General features: G+C 40.9%; 1 gene segment (V, D, J or C); it reads right to left on the reverse strand.

Annotated features, from left to right (window-relative positions):
* Positions 1–1,381: 1,381 nt before the first annotated feature.
* The window catches only part of LOC100481011, a 92,721-nt gene continuing 74,508 nt past the window's right edge, over positions 1,382–19,594 (reverse strand). Inside the window, 2 exon segments of the V gene segment in view lie at positions 1,382–1,909; positions 5,735–5,772. Of these exon segments, the coding sequence occupies positions 1,575–1,909; positions 5,735–5,772 (373 nt within the window).

Raw genomic sequence — 19,594 nt, forward strand, 5'->3', positions numbered from 1 at the left:
CCTTCTGGGAAGATTAAAAGAGAAGAATCCTTAGGAAGATGGCATGTTTGACCCTTTGTTCTGTGCAGCACCATAGGCACTGGAAGGCAGAATTGTATAGATTTCCAGAGAGCAGCGTTAGGCAGGTGGGGATTTGATCACGGGCCCACCACTGACCAGCCGTGAGGCCCTGCCCTTAGCCTCTCTTCTCTGTAAATTGGGTGTAAGATATTTCTTGATGTGAACTTATTTTGAAGTAATATATATATANTAATATATATATATATATATATATATATATATACCCACACACACACACACAGAGAATAGTGCGCAGATTATAATGTAATTGTACAACTTGACAAATTTCCACATTATTTAACAAAGCTCCAGAAACCCCTTCCAGTCTCCTGCTAGGCACTGCCTCACCCCACACTCAAAAGTAATCCCCATCTCAATTTCTCATTGTATTTTTAACTGGTTTTGAACTGTATATAAATGAAAATAGATAGAATATATCTTTTGTGTTTGGTTTTGTTTGCTTATTGTCATGTTTATGGGATTCATCTATGCCACTAGGTATAGTTACAATTTTAGAATTCTCCTTCTGTAATGGTATTTCAGTGTGTAAACATGTTCTAACTTAGTGACCCATTCTATTATTAGTGGGCATTTGGAAAATTCTTGTATTCGGCTTTTATAAATGTAGCAGCTCTGAAAAATTTTACACAGGTTTTTGGTGGACAGAGACACAGTCATCTAGGAGTGGGATTGCTAGGTTATACTGTATGAAGAATCTCTCGTAGCTTTCTAGAAATTGCCCAACATTTTAATGAACATTTTTGACTTTGCAGTGTAGTGAGACTTAAATTAGGTTTGTGGAAAGTGCTCAGTGTGGTCTTTGGCAGATAGATACATCATATTCCATTAAGTTGAAGGGCCATAAAGGACTTTAACATTTCCTTACTTGTTCATTTAGATCGTTTAATTGTCTTGTGATTTATATAATGTTACAATGAATGACTCTTGATAGATGTTTCTTTCTTTTGAAAAATTTGCTTTCAGTAAATTCTCCTGGTAAATTCAACTCGATCAAAAGATATGTGACTATAAGGGCTGTCACCCTTAAAAGGCCACAGAGGGCCTGCGGAAGAGGGTAAAATGAGGAAACAGACCTTCTATGCCATGGCCCAGGGGAGTGGGAGATGAAAACAGGTGGCTTATGGCTTTCATGGAAGAGTGTCTTGTAGAGGACTGTAGCGTAGGGTAGAATGGGAGATGAGGATTTTTATAAATGATGGTGTATTTTATAGTAACTCAATATTTAGTTCCTTAGGAGATAAATTGGGTAATTAGAAAAAAACAATGTATACCAACCATTAAATCAGGAAGAACAGGGAAATCACAGGTGCAAAGATTCACTTTATTTATTCATTTCCCCCCAAATATTATTAGCATGATTAAAGCCAAAGAGGGGGAGGCATTAAGGTGGGGAGAAAGGCCTGCAACAGGCATGGGTCTCTGATGGGGAAAGGGCCAGAGGCCTGATGGGGGAGGCAGGGAGGCTGGGACTGAGGGGCAGGTGGTGGGGCCGGCTAGGCTGCACTCTGACACTGGCTTCTTTGGAAGCTCTTGATGAGGGTGGAGGGCAGACTCTTGTGAGTGACCTCGCAGGAGTAGTTCTCATGACTTTGGTACTCCGTACTGGACATCGTCAGGGTGCTGCTGAGGCTGTAGGTGCTGTCCTTGCTGTCCTGCTCTGTGACACTTTCCTGGATGCCTGTGTTTTGGATTTCACCATCCACTTTCCACTTGACGTTGATGTCTCTAGGGTAGAAGCCATTCAACAAGCACACGACAGAGGCACTGCCTGTGTGTAACTCGTCCGGAGACGGTTGGAACACAAAGACGGATGGCTGGGCATCATTCCCTGATGAAGGAAACACAGAGAATGGTCTCTAAGTAACAGGGAAGTTCTCCACTTGGGTATATCGTTTGTGGGCAATCCGAGAGCCCAGAAGGGACAGACAGAGCAGCTTATCCTGTGTAGCAGTGAGGGAGGCCAGGGAGTAGATTTCTCATCTCCACCATCTTGAGTTTTTCTCTAGCTCCTACCTCTTAAGAAAGTTTTAAATTGTTTTGTTTGAATCTTTACAGCCATTTTAAGGACTCTTTGCTTTTCCGACCTCACCTTACTGCCCTTCTGCAGTAAACACGAGTGCTTCAGCCAAAGACACAAGAGCCATTTCATCTGACCCCCTCAGAGTTGAGAAGTGAGAACAGGTCTTGGACCCCCTTACACAGATCATTTCCCCCATGGCTCTCCCAGAACTGTGCAGTGATAGCAGTCTGCCTCATCCTTCCTGAGTTTTCTTTGAGTGTGTGAGGTCCAGACCCACCCTACAGAGTGGCTCCAAGCCCTGAGTCTGTGCCTGGGTTGGGGTGCACCCCCGTCACCCTCTGTGATCAGGCCGGCAACTCTCCCACCTCTCACAAAGGCCTCGAAGGAAGACAGAGCCCTGGTCTGATGGCTGTCATCACGTGGGGTGATAACAGACCAGACCGGGGGGGGGGGTCANAGACCGGGCCGGGGGGGGGGGGTCAACTGTAACTTTGGCCACCTGCCTACGAGGAACTGGCTAGCTTCGGTTCTGACCCTGAGCAGCTGCCAGATGGCCTCCTGGAAATCCCCCTGGTGGGCATTCAGGCCCTCTCGTCGGAGAGCAAGAGCTACAATAACAAATCAAGAACTCCCTTGCTGGAAGAACACTGCAGATAAGTGAACAGGCTTTTATGAAGTTAACCTCTATTAACCAAGAAGTTCAACCTAAGATACTGAACTTTTTATGTTTTGATATTTTTTTCTCTTTTAATCTTCATTACTAATTTTTTCAGAGAATTTTATAAAACAGCTTTGGCAGCAAAATAGTGTGAGTTCTAGAAAAAAAGGAGGGAACGTATTCTATGAAGATACTCCTATCTGGGTAAATCCTGACACCTTTAAAATATCCATCCTGCATTAAAATATTTAAACAATTAGTACATTTGATATGGAAATTCTTATAAGACATTTTATTAGCTTTTAATGGAGTTTAAAATTAGTAAAAAAGTTTTTAAAAGTCTCTAAGATAGTTTTAAAATAGTTTAAAATACTTACATAGTTTAAATAGCTCTGCAAGAATTTTCAGAGTTTTAAAACAGCTCTAAAATAGTCCTATTTAATTGTTGCAGACCAAAAATAATCTTTCTTACACATCATTTTTGAAATGAGCTGAAGTAAACAACAAAAAATTACTGAACTATTTTAGAAGGTATGGGATAAAATACCCAGATTAAAAAATTTCTATCACAGAAGGAAGGTATTGGAAAATACATTTATATTTAGTCTTTTTAATGGCATTTGTCTATGAGGAGATATTTTGTACAACTGAAACATAATCCTTCCCAAGCCATTATATTTTTGAAAATTAAAAACATGTCACAAATTTATCTTTTCTCTAACAGTGTTTAAATGTGAACTCAGTAAAAAAATGATTGGTCAAAACCGGAGTGGGCAGATGGCCTTAAAATTAGATTTTTGCTGATGGGGATTTTACCCTGAAGGAGTTACATTTATTTCTTTCTTTTAGATTGCGCTTTTGTTATTTAGATATATTTGATGAGAGGAGATTGAAATTTTTACATGTTGTTAAAAAAAAGTAGCTTTAAGTTTTTCATAAAAAAATTTTCAGTAAGAGGATATACTAATGAATGTGAATTTTAGTTCTGAAATCTCTAATAAATCAGATTTCTCCCTATTTTTTCCATGTTAGCTCAGCGCCCACCCATTTCTATTCTTTTCTGTTAGCGCCATGACTTGTATCACTGTGTCGGAAAAGCCGCCAGAACAGAGTGGAACAGACCGTGGCCTTTAGCCGTTAGGCTCACTGCCACATGGGCACAGTGGCCAGGTCACGAAAGTCATTCAGTCATGACAGAAGACCGCCATGAGGCCTACAGACCACGCAAGCCGTGCCGTGGCCTCTTTGGCGGCATAAAAAAATGACAGGTAGTAACAAGATAAATAAAAGAACACACTCACTAAACTATTTAGTATTTTTCTACAAATCCATGGGCATTTAAAACAACCAATTATTTTATTTTCCTTCATTTAAATGAATTTCTAAAAAACGGATTTTGGCGACAACCATCTTTTCACCATTATGATAAGAAATCATTTCACAGTTCGTCTAATATAGAAATTGGATTTTTAAAAAGGCGGTATCTCTCAAGATATAGACTCTCTGTAGAATTTCTGAATATTGACAATTTATCACTCATTTTAGACTCTAAAGATGGCATTGCTGCTGGTTCTCAAACTATCTTTTACATGGCAAACAAGTATACTTTTCTAACTTCTTACTGACTTTTCATGCAGTCTATTGAATTTAATTGTTATCTTATAAAATAATTTATCAGAGGAGAGAAAATAGACTAAGAAATAAATTTCTGTATCATATGTAATGAGCAAAAATCAATATAACATTTGGCAAAACGCAACAAAAATTAGTTTGCTTTTTCTCTTGAGCTCCAAAGATTCTTTTTCATCTATACTAATTTTTTTCCTTTTGAATCTTACAATTTAATCTTTTTGTACAAATCCATTTTTGCAGCTGAGTTTTACTTTGGAAGTTGGTGATAAATCTGAAATAGTCTCATGTACTCATCTGCACAAATTCATACGTAAGCCTCTAAAAGTCAGTACTGGCATTGAGACCCAAATTTCAACAAGCAATAGAGAAAAATTACTTACGTTTAATCTCCAGACGTGTCCCTGGGCCAAAGGTGGTCCACTGTATTAGCTTAATTACTTTCCCCTCAGCAAAAACCTCTGTTTGCTGCTAAGCTAATTAGATTGATGGAAACAGAAAATCTGGCAATTTAGATGCCATGTCAACTAACTAGCTCTTCGCTCTTCCTTGAGACAAACTGATTTTTAGTACCTTACTCATCTGATTTTCGGAAGAATCCCATTCTCTTCGGAACTGACCTCAACTCACATCCCATACATGAAAACCCCCAAATTTCACTAATCGACAAGAAAAGGACTAGAAAAGTGTACTTACGTTTGATCACCAGCTTGGTCCCCTGGCCGAACGTGAGCCACAGCGAGGGCTCTGACACTTAGCCCTTAACAAAAACCTCCTTCTGACGCCAATCATAGTAGAAAGGCCAGTTCAGAGAAAAATCCAGCTATTTCTCTTCCATTCTCCCTCACAAAGCCTATTCTCATCACAAACTCAACAATTTGTTTAGCTGAAAAGGTGGTTATTCTCTGTTTTTCTGCTATTTACTTTTGGGTCACCAGGAATGGCTCATTTTACCAAAATGTCACAAATTTGAACAAATGATACAACAGGACAAAAACCTCACAAAAAATTGAGCAAAAATGTACTTACGTTTGATCTCCAGTCTGGTCCCCTGGCCGAAAGTGAACCACAGGGACTTCTCTTAACCTCCATCTCTACAAAAACCCTCCCTGAAAAGGTAGCAAGCCTCTCTCCCCAGTAACCCTACTTTGATTTGGAAATCTTAAAAATTAGCCCTCAGCTAGCCTCCAGTGGAACAATTTTCCCTCCTCTATACCTAATCTGGGAATGAAATTTGTTTTATCCCTGACAGGTAACTAATTAGAACACATAAAAGTAAAAAAAAAAAAAAAAAAAGCAGCAAGCCAATTAGAAACAGTGAAGAATCGGTTGAAAAAAATACTTACGTTTTATCTCCAGCTTGGTCCCCTGGCCGAACGTGTACACACAGTAATTCCTTCTAACTTCCCCCCTATACAAAAACTGAGTTTCCTTTTCTGACAATTGAGCAAGGCTCTCTTTAGAATGTGTAATTATGCTTGCCAGTAAATTTCTGAAACTATCACTTAGATGAGTTATCCTCACTCATGGACTGAATTTTGTTCTTCATAGAAAACGTGCCACCAATTTTCCAGTTTGTTTACAGATTTTATCGTTGCCCCAGAGGATGTCAGAACCTGCTTTCAAAGCATCCGCTTCTATAGATCCGTTCACAGGCATAGGGATTATAAGACACAGACAACTGAGAAAGGAAGGTTTGGATTTTACTCACGTTTGATTTCCACCTTGGTTCCTGCGCCGAACGTCCAACACAGTGATAGCTCCCCATTGTGTCACTGTATAAAAACCCTTCTTACTGAAGGGGAACTGAGCCCCGGGTCAGCTGCTGAAGCTTCACTCTTTTCTCAGCAGGTGTGGAAAGCCCAGGGCTTCCCTGACAGAGAATGTTTCCTTAGGCGAGATCTAAAATCCTGGAAGAGGATGTATCTATTTATGTCTATGGCCTGATGGTCCCTTTCTTTAGCAGTCTACCATATCTGGACTGTTTCTTATTTCTTTCTTTCTTTCTTTCTTTCTTTCTTTCTTTCTTTCTTTCTTTCTTTCTTTCTCTTTCTTTCTTTCTTTCTTTCTTTCCTTCTTTCTTTTTTTTTCTTTCTTTCTTTCTTTTTCTTTCTTTCTTTATTAAAAGTAGGCTGAATGGGNCTTTCTTTCTTTCTTTCTTTCTTTCTTTCTTTCTTTCTTCTTCTTTCTTTCTTTCTTTCTTTCTTTCTTTCTCTTTCTTTCTTTCTTTCCTTCTTTCTTTTTTTTTTCTTTCTTTCTTTCTTTTTCTTTCTTTCTTTATTAAAAGTAGGCTGAATGACAATTACAGAGAAAACAAACAACACTCTTTTATGCCTTCTCCTGGAGGTGGGGGAGCTGTTGCAAATGATAAACCTCATTCAATGTAATTACGGGATCCTCATTTCTCTCAGTTACGAATTATTAAAGAATGTTTTCCTATTTGAACCCCTCCTTTGCCATGATGTTGTTTCAAAAAAGGTAGACTAAATGTATATCAGATCAAGGCCCGTGTTTTACTTTGAAAGGTATTTTGGCATTAAGCTATAGATGACACACGAAACTAAAACAAAGATCAATAGAGATTTTATTTATTTATTTTAGAATGAAAGTGTGAGCCGGGTGGGGGATGGAGGGAGACAGGCAGAGGTGGAGGGAGATGGAGGACTTCATGCTGTGCTCAGAGTGTGGAGCCTTGTGTGGGGCTTGACCATGACCCAAGCTGAAGCCAAGAGCCAGACACCCAACTGACTGAGCCACCCAGGAGCCCCTAAAACAAAGATCAATAGAGTAGAAAGTAGACTTCGTTGGTCATCTCTTGTCAGGCGGGTACCCACCATGTTCGATGAGCTGAACTAAGTGCATACTGTCTTTGGAGCTGCCAGGGATTCATGGCATCCATGGTGTTTCCACAGTAGCCCCATCAAGGACATTAAAGATCTCATTTTAAGTGCAGCTCCACTTACTGCAGTCTTGTTTCCCTCTTAGCCTTCCATCCCCACCTCAGCATACATTCCTCTCACCATGCTCAATTTCTTACAGTTCTTCTGTGGCTTCCAGCTCTTATAAAACTCTCTCTCTCTGATTGGAAACTCCTTTACTCACCTTCGTTAGCTTGTGAACAATGAATTCTTTCAAAACTCAACTCAAGAGACCTTCTCTTGGATTTTCCCCCAACAAGTGGACTCTCCTTGGCAGAGCACAGAGGCAGATCTAGAAAGCCTAATTGTTCTTATCTGCTGTCAGATTCTTTCTACCCTACTAGATTCTAAATTGATGTTTCATTGTCTTGTATTTGGAACACCCAGTCCATATCTTTACTTGGCAAATGTTCAATAAACATTTGCAGAATAAAGGAAGAAAAACCACCTAACAATGAATAGTTGAAAATCAATAATGGACCAGAGCTAATAAATTATAATAGACCAAGGACTAATACTGACTGCTGCAATTGTAAGTTTTACAAGGGAAATTGTAACTGTAACTCTGAGGGTGGGGGTAGGTTTCCTTGATTCTGTCACCAAGCGCTTTGCCATTGTCTTTCATAGCAAAATCAGCAGCAGATCTCCCCAGATGATGAGGAAAGAGAGGAATCTTGGAGATAGAGAGAAGTGAGCAACTGTTAAGTGGACATTTGGTGTGCAAAATAGTTGACTGAGGGCATAGTCAACATAGATCCCAAAGAGGATAGAGTGATTTTCTCTATAGAGATGCAAGCAATACCAATCATTGTATTTGACATTTATTGAGCACTTACAAAGTGTCAGACATTGTACACGAATCACCACATTTAATTATCCCCCCAGATCTAGGACCTAGAAACTGATATATTCCCTATTCTGTAAATGAGGAAAGTTGAGTGCAGAGACTTTAAGTAACTTCACCATAGCAGTGAGTGGCAGAGCTGGGGTTGGAACTCAGAGCTCATGCACTTAATTGGCCCTGGAAGTAGAAAAACCCAATGCAAGCAGCATGCATGGCAGAAAACACTGGGGTGGGGGAAGGAAAAAGAAACTCCGTAAATTGTCCTAGGCTTGGAAATGAGTAGACAAATGTGCTCAAATATGTGTACAAGATTGCTCCTTGAAATGTTGTTTAAAAGTTGAAGAAATGGAAAATAACTGAAATCTTTATCAATGGGAATTTGGTAAAACTAATTATGTTAGAGCTTTGTAATGGAGCACTAAGCAACCAATAAGAGGATGAAGTGGGTTTCTATATGGTCACGTGGTAGGTGTTCATGAAAATACAGGCTATGGAATGGTATGTTTTGTGTGATATTCTGATTCTATTTTAATGGATATATATGAATAGAAATGCAGGTAATGAGCTATATTCAGTAGCTATCTCCTGGGCTTACAGAGGTGTGTCTTAGGAAGAGGAGAGCAGTGACACTGTAGATTATCTAATTTTTTAAAAGTTAGGTGAATACATTCATTTTGTGGTTTTCAGGAACAATAAGCTGCATAAATTTTGATAAAGAGTAAGCTCTGACTTTGCCTACCAGAATTCTCAGTATTCGTGTACAGTGTATAAATATAATTTTAAATGATATACACACATACATGAGTTTTCTTTGTCAATTAAACATTCTTCTATAACCTTTAGATTGAGAATGCAAAAAAGGTGGTTTTCCTGGTTCTGCACAGGAGATACTCTTTTGCAAACATAGGAGATGTGGGGGTGATGTAGGGGCTGGGAAATGGGAATGATAAAGATGACAAGACTCTACAAAGGTTTATGTTCCTCAATGAATAATGTGAAATTGGGACCTAATGTGAAATTGGGATCTAATTTGAAGAGTACAACTGAATGATTGTACTAAGACAGTATTTGCTACTAATAAAAAGTGCTTATAAAAACCGTTGTGGCAAAAACTATTTTATTGATCACATATAGTAATGATCGATAAGAATGGCTGTTGTGAGGGGCGCCTGGGTGGCACAGCAGTTAAGCGTCTGCCTTCGGCTCAGGGCATGATCCCGACATTATGGGATCGAGCCCCACATCAGGCTCCTCCGCTATGAGCCTGCTTCGTCCTCTCCCACTCCCCCTGCTTGTGTTCCCTCTCTCGCTGGCTGTCTCTATCTCTGTCAAATAAATAGATAAAATTAAAAAAAAAAAAAAGAATGGCTGTTGTGATGGTGTAACATAACATGGGTCACTGAGAAATGGTTGAGATACTTAATATGTGTATGGTTTATTATTCGAAGGCAAAGGTTGTCTTTGAAGCATCCGTGAGATTCTGTCAGGATCTACTATTCTACAAAATGTCCATGATGGACCTTGATAATACTGATTTTACTGAGGAAAGTCAAAATGCCAATAATCTAGTCTGAGAAGTTCTTGAATTTGTATATAAGAGTGATGGAAATAGAAATTTGGGGGGGAGCATTCCAACAAACTCATCACTGAAGCTGTTTCCCATTTGGCCCCCAGCAAAGTTAGATTCTTAGAATAAATTCTCAACTGCTGTGGAGGAGAGAGAGAGAGAGGAGGGGAGAGAGAGGAAGAATGAGAGAGACACCAAATGCCCACCTGTAAGTCATCCTGAAAACTATTGGTGAACTATCTTATCAGTGTTCTTCACATCTAACATTTCAAGAACATGATTTTTGCTTTTTATTTGGCATAATGAACCATCCTGTTTGGAGAGGTCCACCTCACTTGCAGCAGTAACATATAGTAAGTCACCTAGCTTGTCAGGCATGTCGCATAATTTTCCTCTTTGCAAGGTTTAAGGGATGGCAGCTTCCTTACCTGGCTCTGGAATATTTGTATCTGATAATCCATCTTGAAGTCTGTGGTTCAATATTTTTTTCTAGCTCATCAATCACAGTAGAGTCCAAGGTAGGTGATTCTTTTTACTTCAGCTTGACTCCTCCGTAGGATTGTAATGGCTGTCATTTGTCCTTGATTTAAGCTGATAGCCCACAAGGTGAAGACAAAATTCTGGAGTCCACATTCAGTGGTGCCTAGAATTTGACCAATTGCCAGTCTTCTAGGTGGAGTGCCACAAACTGACATCTGTCCTGAATTCCTAAGGGGTAAAGCTGGCTCCATAGCTGAGAGGAAGGGAGACAGAGGAGGTCACTTGAGAAATTGCTGCTTCCTTGTGGCTTTGGAGCTGTGTCTGTTTCCACTTATCTCTGAAGAAAGAGGTGCTGAGAGAAGCAAAGTCCTTTGCCCAAACATGTGCACGTTTGTGCCATAAACATGACCCAAGATCTTTGGCCTGCTGTGGAAAACATAGACGTTCATCATGTTTCCAAGAAGACATGCAGGCCGCAGGTATTCTCTGTCTTCCTGGAGTGAAAAAGAAAACAGCAGTATCAGTGCTGGGGTTTATTACCCTTGGAGAGGCTCAGCCACCCAGATTTACATATCACGTGTTGTGGTTTCTGGTTGGTTATACACAAGTGCTAGGTCCCTTGAACTCTGCCCTGGAGTTCCCTGCTCTCCCTTTGTTTGTCCCCTTAGCATCTAATCCTAGCCCTGTGTCCTCTCTTAACCTACCACCAAGAAACCCATCATGGACAACTACTGTGAATGGGCTAGCTCTGGATGCAGTTGTGAAATTGATGAATTCAGGCTTGGTTCTTCATACTTTTTTTTCTTCTCTGTTTCAAATCTTCAGGTCCCTCATGGGCACTCTGCCCTCTCCCTCCTGGCTCAGGACCTAGCCCTGACTGCTCCCATCCCCCACACGCCACCCAGTCTTGCTCATCTGCGGTAAGGACCTGGGCTCAGATCTTTCTTGCCCACTGTCCAACACTGCCTCATGCCTTCAACATGTATAATCCTGATCCCATCCAGAAGGATTCTGATCTGTGCTTTCTGTTCCCATTAGCTCTTCTATTCAGCTCTGTGGGTCACTTGGTTGCCACTTGACCTAATATTGTGCTGCTCTTGCCTCCTGCCCTATTCTTCCTGTCCTTGTGTTTCTTTCTCTAAAATAATATTCTTAAAAATCTTTTTTGTATTTTAGTGTTTTTTTGTTTTGTTTTTTGTTTTTTTTTTTTAACAAACAGGTATTGTGATGGAATGTATGTGTTTAATCCATCATCTTAACTTGGATCCTTCTTTAATTGGCTCCTATAAAGATCTATAAAGAACTTATCAGACTCAACACTCAAAAAACAAAAACTCCAATCAAGAAAAGGGCAGAAGACATGAACAGACATGTCTCCAAAGAAGGCATACAAATGGCCAGCAGAACACATGAAAAAATGTTCAACATCACTCAGCACTAGGGAAATAGAAACTAGAACCACAATGAGATACCACCTCACACTAGTCAGAATGGCTAAGATTAACAACTCAGGAAACAACAGATGTTGGTGAGGATGCAAATAAAGGGGAACTGTCTTACACTCTTGGTGGGAATGCAAACTGGTGCAGCCAGTCTGGAAAACAGTGTGGAGGTTCCTCAAAAAGTTAAAAATAGAGCTACCTTATGACCCAGCAATTGCACTACTAGGTATTTACCCAAAGGATACAAACATAGTGATTTGAAGGGACATCTGCCCCCCAAGTTTATAGCAGCAATGTCCACAATAGCCAAACTATGGTAAGAGCCCAGATGTCCATCAATAGATGAATGTATGAAGAAAATATGGTACACACACACACACACACACACACACACACACACACACTGGAATATTACTGAGCCATCAAAAAGAATGAAATCTTGCCATTTGCGACGATGTGAATGGAACTAGAGGGTATTATGCTAAGCGAAATAAGTCAGTCAGAGAAAGACAAATACTGTATGATTTCACTCATATATGGAATTTAAGAAACAAGACAGATGAACATAGGGGAAGGAAAGGAAAAATAAAATAAGATGGAAACAGAGAGGGAGGCAGATTATAAGAGACTCTTAACTGCAGGGAACAACCGAGGGTTGCTGGAGGGGAGGTGGGTGGTGGGCATTAAGGAGGGCACTTGAAGTAATGAGCACTAGGTGTTATATGCAACTGATGAATCACTCAACTCTACCTCTGAAACTAATAATACAGTATATTTTAATTAAATTGAATTTAAATAAAAAAATTTTAAAAATAAATGGGATTAAACTAGGCTGGCTCTTGGCTCTCCCTCCCATCCTAATCAGCATATACAGGTTATTAGTCTGGTGCTGGTGAAAGAGGGAGCACAGATCACTCCCTTCTCCATTGTCCTCCTTCTCCCTCCTCCCCCCAGTGTCCTGATTATCCTGGCTGATACCTAGAGTTCCAAACAAGACAGAAGGATGGGAAGAGGGCAGGCCTACAGGAAAACACCCGCACACAAATATCTACACGGAAACACAACTGATTGAAACAAGGAATAATTGGACTTTAAAGTTAAATATAATGGATCTGCCTNTTTAAAGTTAAATATAATGAATCTGTCTACCACTTGCTCAAAATCCCCCTTGCAATGATAGAAGAAATATAAAAATGAGAATAAATTTATTGTGTGGTTGAAAATCAGGAAGGGTCCTATTAGAAGAAAAAAACATTTGTGGAAAATCACAAATATTTAAATTTTTAAAAAAAAAATTTCAATTTTGTGATTGAATTGATGGAGAAACTGAAATCTAGAATCTTCCATTCCATTGCAAAACTAGGAGGAGTCCTTGACATAGCCAGTACTAAGTTTTCCCCACAAAGCCCTGGAAAATGCAACTTCAGAGTTATCAGGGACTGGGTCTGGGGGTGGGAGGATTACGCTGCTCAAGGGGGAATAACACTTGGGCTGCCTCCACTGAACTCGCACTCACCCTTCAGGATGTGGGAATAGTGATGGAAATAAAAGGGGATAAAGTTACAGGCATTCAAAAGCAATGGGATAAAAAAGTCTTCCAGGCCACTACAAGAAAAAGAAAAATGGACAAAGAAAATTAAACCAATCTAGCAAAATTCGGGAAAAGGAAATAAAAAAATCAAGAGGAAAGTATTAAATAGAAATATAAAATACGATGGAAAGACTAAATCCAAATAGAACAGTCACAAACTATATAATAAATGCTGTTAAGTTATTCAGAACTTGTAAATGAGGCAAAAAGATGACTATTGACAAAGATTCTCTCCTTGACCAAACTCCACTCAGGCTCCTCTGAGCTCTCTTCTCAAGTGGGCATGGAAGTTTGGGCTTCTGTGTTCATTTTTGCATTGTCCAATTTTAGCAAGGATCCTGCTAAGTCAGTTTAACCGGACTCCCCCTCCTTGATATCTGATCGCAGTCAACATCTGATGGGCTTCCTCGGCCTTCACTGCCCCCAGGCAACATTTGATCACCCTGGCTTGCCTTCAGCAAGAATCATGTTAGGTCAATTTAACCAGATCCTTCCTTAAATAGGGTGTTTTCTCTTTGTCATTTTCCATCCACTGACCCCCACCCTGCTCCTTGGCTATAGATTCCCTCTTCTCCTTGTGTTGGAGTGAGGCCCAATCTGTCCCTTCCACTGCAGAACCTCATTGCAGGGGTCCCTCCACCTTATCGTGATGGTCCTAAGTCTGTCTTTTCTTCAACCAGTGTCTTGAGTAATTGTTTTTTTAACACTATGCATCCTTTCAAGGTTATTTGACTTGCTAGCGAAATCATGTTTTTTACTTTTCTAAATACAACTGATTAATTACAACTGATTAAAAACTAGATCTCAAAAGGTTGGATGTTAACCTAGAGAAAACTGATGTCATGAAAATGATAAATTATTTTTGTCTGAGGAGAGAGCTGTAATGCTTATTTATAGTCTTATTGCTGTGTAAGACATTAACTCTTTTTGCATCTTATGTAGCGATCTTATTCTGGCATTGAAGGGGATTGTGTGTGTGTGTGTGTGTGTGTGTGTGTGTAGACATGTAGACATATGTCTTCCTTTGAACCAGCTTTATCTTCTGGTTTTGTCGTTAATAAGTGAATCTTTTTTTTTTTTTAAGATTTTATTTATTTATTCGACAGAGATAGAGACAGCCAGCGAGAGAGGGAACACAAGCAGGGGGAGTGGGAGAGGAAGAAGCAGGCTCATAGCGGAGGAGCCTGATGTGGGGCTCGATCCCACAACGCCGGGATCACGCCCTGAGCTGAAGGCAGACGCTTAACCGCTGTGCCACCCAGGCGCCCCTAATAAGTGAATCTTTGACACATGTTCATAATATATATGCATGACAACTTTCTCTTAATTTTTTGAAAAACTTATACCTTGAAAATGGAAATGAGAAAAATTTCACACTGTAAAGACAAAGAAGAGTGAATGAAACAGACAAATCCAGCCATATGCTGCTTACATGACATATAGCTCAAGCAAATGATTGGAACAACAAAGGCAAAGGAGGAAGATGTGGCAGGAAGTGCTGACAGAAGGAGGAGCAATATGTAATAGCAGAAACACTGAATTAGAGGAAAGAGCACTTTCAGGGACAAAATCAAACATGATAAGTGGTAAATAACAACAATCGGTTGTAAGACTGAAGATCCTAGACTGTGGAAATCTATTCGTATCAGATTGATTTGTTTTTGTGAATATCTTTTGGGAATCATGGGATCGAGGCAGTGGGTATGGTCATGCCAGTTTTCCTAAAGACAGGAGATGGGTGGGTCTTGGGTCTCAAGGAAGGGCCTGTCCTTTGGGACTCAGGGATCAGTAGGGGCTGAGAGAGAGGCTCCAGTGGTGGTAGTCGGAGAGGTGGGGAGGGATAAATTGTGCCTGGCATCATGGACGTCACAGGAAGGGCAGTGCCTCCAAGCCTCTAATTTATGTTCACACTCACTTAACAAATGTTCTTATAGTAGGAACAGTCTGGTCAGGTTGCTGTTATTAAATTGAATGAAATGCTTTCAGTCTGTGTCCATTTCCTCAAGATTCAGCGAGCAGGGAAGTTTGTTGAACCTAGCTTGGGTCAGGTGCTCACCCCTGGGCTAGGAAAAGGGACCCCCGTGACATCCTCACCTGACTGTATCCAGTCAGAAAGGAGAAATTCCTCAAGAGATGAGGTCAGTGTGCTCTTAGAACAGGCAGGGATGCAGTTAGGAAAGGGAACATCCATTGTTCTCTGTCCCTTCTACGTATTTTGAACCCAAAGCTGGCAAATTACGATATCTTGATGATAGATGAGTTCTTACTCACCGTTGTGCTTTCAGTGACTAACAGATATCTGGCATCCTGACACATTTACATATTTATTGAATAAATGAATGAAATAAACAAGGTTTGTCCAGGAGTCGGGGGAATCAGTTTTTCTCTTTGCTCTGGCACGCTCTAGTCTTTGCTAGTTTCTGAAACCCTGAAACTGACTGTGGTGCCTAAAACTGGGATTGTCTCCAAGACAGCTGACGCTGGAACCCTGTTAGAATGAATAGAATATAGACTTGGTGCTTCCTTGGAGGGGTTTTATAGGTCGTGGATTGTTGGAACTAGAAGAGACAAACTGTGTCTAGCTCCATTCATAACAAATGGGAAAACTGGGTCTCTAAAAGAGGAAGTGATTCATTCAAGGCTACAGAGGTAGGGAAGGACTGGGACGGGGGAAGAACCAGATGTCTTGCCTCCCAATTAAAGCACCTCCATTACATTTCCTGAGGTGCTCGGCAAAATATTTGCAGACCCGGAAAATTCTTTGCACAGTTGCCATCTGGTCTAAGCTGGAGGGGACTTTTTAAATGCATTTTCTGAAATCCAGTGAAAGAATGAAAAATGACCTCGTGCAACACAGACGTATGTTTCTTTTTTCAGCTGCTCTAGGACTCAGGATACCAAACATCATTTTTAAAGCTGGAAAGAGCTCTTAACTATTTGACTTTTATAACAGAGGAAACCAGGGCGCCCTTAATGATACTAAGGTTGCAGGCACACAGTCAGGGTCTAAACCTTTGCCTTCCAAGAGCCAGTTTAGTGATTTTCACTAAATGGGGGTGATTCAGCCAATCTGCAGAATGCTTCCAATTAATGCAAGAATGATCTTTATGCTGGTGAATGTATTTATTAAGGGCAATAATAGCTACTCTAATGGATATTGTCCTAAGCTTGAACAATTTCATGTATTAGAAATCGATTTTTTACTTGCATAAAATTCTGACAGCAAAGGGTAGGGTTGTCTTTCGTGCTGTCACTTAGAGACCCAGGCTGACAAAGCCCATCTGCAGCATGAGGCTTCTGTCGTGAATTGCAAGACTACTGATTCTGAAAGAAAAATCAATCTCAGAATCACTGCCACTGAATTGGGCTGGAACCAGACTAATGGGGAAGCTTTGGGGATGAGGAGCTTTATACATAATAAGTTCTCCATTGCTGCCAAAGAGTTGATGGCCATTTAAGGAGAGGGTGAAAATGGAGCGAGCACAAACTCCCCAAGTGGGTCACGCGATTACTTTGGTCCTGTGGTATTGACCGCACTTTCCACTTTCCTGCCGTGTTGCATGGGGTTTTGCAATCAGATTCTAATCTGTCTGCTGGAAACTGAACAACTTCAGGCAAGTGACCTCATCCAGGTAGTTCGGTATTCTCCATTGTGCCTTGATACTGAGCGTTCAGTGATTGCTCTTTTGAATTGAATTTGACAAATATGTGTATTTGAGAATCTATCACATTGAAGCTACTTGGATATATAATTTAATTAGGAAAAAATAGAATTTTTATGGATTCATCAACAAATGTCTTTTCCTTCCTTCCTTCACCCCTCCCTTCCCCCTGTCCATCCCTCCCACCCTCCCTCCCTTCCTTTTTAAAACAAAAAAAACCAAAAAAACTCCAGGCTGGTATTGCAGTGGCTCAGTGTTGTGCAGATGGAGTAATGTAATGTGAGTCCATGAGATATGACAAAAGATATGACAATATGTATCCATCCTCGAAGAAGGTGGGGCACCAGATAACTTGTGAAATATTTTCTAGATGGGTCTGGAGTCTCTCTTGCTCTGTGTCATGTGAGCTTCATTCCAAAAGGTGCCAAGGCCTATTGATATCTCCCAGAGCAGTAGGACAGTGACTAAGGTGGGAGGCAAATTGTAGCACTGAGACTTACATGGAATAATCACACAGAAAGACGATGATAAATATAGAAAGTCCTTCCTTCTAGACAGATCATTTCTGTTCTTGCCTGAGAGATTCCTGCTGATTATTATGTCTTCCCACGGGACTTGGACTTGACTCTTTCTCATAGTGTTGGCATCAGGCCAGATGAAGGGAGGAAAGGGGGTCGTCCAGCTGGTCTGCACGTGCTGCTCTGTATGAGCCATGAGCTCCAGTTAGGTCATCCGGGCTTGAGCAGAGGGAGGAAGGTGCTGGAGATCAACACAAAGGGTAATCCATAGGGAAATAGCAATAGGCATGGAACGCATAGACCAAGAAGAAAAGTACATATACTCCTTGAGTCAGAAACCATGTGGAACTGACAGACAAATGTCCAGGACCAGATGGATTCCCTGGCGAATTCCACTACACAATGAAAGAAGAATTGATACCCAGTCTTTTCCAAACTCTTCCAACAAATAGAAGAGGAGGGAATATTTTCAAACTCATTTTATGAGGCCAGCATGACCCTAATACCAAAACCAGCCAAGGACACTGCAGCAAAAGAAAACTTCAGGCCAATATCCCTGATGAACACAGATACCAAAATCCTTAACAACATATTAGTAAACTGAATTCAACAATACATTAAAATCAACATGCACCATGGTCAAATGGGATTTATTCCAATTTCCTTATTGGAAAAGAAAAAGTAAAATTTTCTGTATTTGCAGGTGACATGGTCTTAGACATAGAAAACCCTAAAGACTCCACCAAAAAACTGTTAGAACTAGTAAGCGAATTCAGTGAAGTTGCAGGAAACAAAGTCAATATACAAAAATCAGTTGTGTTTCTATACGCTCATAATGATCTATCAGAAAGAGAAATTAAGAAAACAGTCTCATTTACAGTCGCATCAAAACAAATAATTAAAATCCAGAACTATACAGAGGATACATTTCTGTTATTGAAGTCACTTGGTATGTGATGTTTGTTATGGCAGCCCTGGGACACCCATACAGGAGAGACCATGAACGATCATGGGACCTGAAGAATGAGAGAAAACCACCTGGCTTTTCTTTTTGTTGTAAATCACAGACCAGGGGCTGGGGCAGTTTGCAAGCAAGAAACACAAATGGTCCTAGCTGGATGCCGGCTTTCTCTACAGAAGGACTAGGAAAAGGGCAGCCTAGAAGAACAAAACATTTAGACAATGACCACAGAGATAGCCAAATGTCACAGAAAGGATTGTGGTTCCAACTTCGCCTACGCCAGTAAAGGCCAAGTGGGGAGCCTAACTGGTTACCCTCACCAGGCGTAAGGAGGTGCCTGACCACCTGTGGGGTTGGTGTCTGAGAGGTCTTAGTGGGAAGCCAGGACTTTCATCCCTCCTGGGTGGTGAGGTGACAAAGATGTCCATCCCCCAGTGCCAGCGGAAAGCAGCAACAAGGCACTCCTTCCCCTTTGTCTTAGTCCATTCTTGGGACTGCTCTAACACAATATCATAGATGGGGCAGGCAGTTTATTTTTTAAAATCTTTAAAAGATTTTATTTATTTATTTGTCAGAGAGAGCGAGCGTGCACACAAGCAGGGGGAGCTTCAGGCAAAGGGAGAAGCAGGCTCCCCACTGAGCAAGGAACCCAATGGGAGACTCGATCCCAGGACCCTGGGACCTGAGCCGAAGGCAGACGCTTAATCGACTGAGTCACCCAGACGTCCCAGGACAGGCAGTTTATAAACAACAGAAATGTAGTTCTCACCGTTCTGGAGGCTTGGAAGTCTAAGATCAAGGTCCTGGCGGATTCAGTGTCTCATGAGGTCCCACTTCTTCCACGGCTGTTGTTTTGCTGTGTCCTCATGCGGTGGAAAAGGGATGGGAGCTCTCTGATTCTTCTCTTGTAAGAGCACTAATCCCATTCTTGAGGGCTCTGCCCTTATGACCTAATCACACCCAAAGGCCTCACCTCCAAATAGGGTCACCTTGGGCATTAGGTTTTCAACATAAGAATTTGGGGGGTGGAGAAAGGGATGGAGAGGAACCTGAGTCCTGGGGCAGAAGTCCCATCCCTGAACCCCTGCCCCGGGTCCTGTGTGGAAAAAGACACTCCCTCATGTCATCGGGCTTCTCTGTTAGATTCCAACCATGGGTGGTCAGATGAAATTTCAACTGATACAACTTTCTAATATTTTTCTTGCATTGAGGATTGTGAGTTT

Source organism: Ailuropoda melanoleuca, chromosome 4 (assembly GCF_002007445.2).
Source record: "Ailuropoda melanoleuca isolate Jingjing chromosome 4, ASM200744v2, whole genome shotgun sequence".
Classification (NCBI taxonomy): Eukaryota; Metazoa; Chordata; class Mammalia; order Carnivora; family Ursidae; genus Ailuropoda; species Ailuropoda melanoleuca.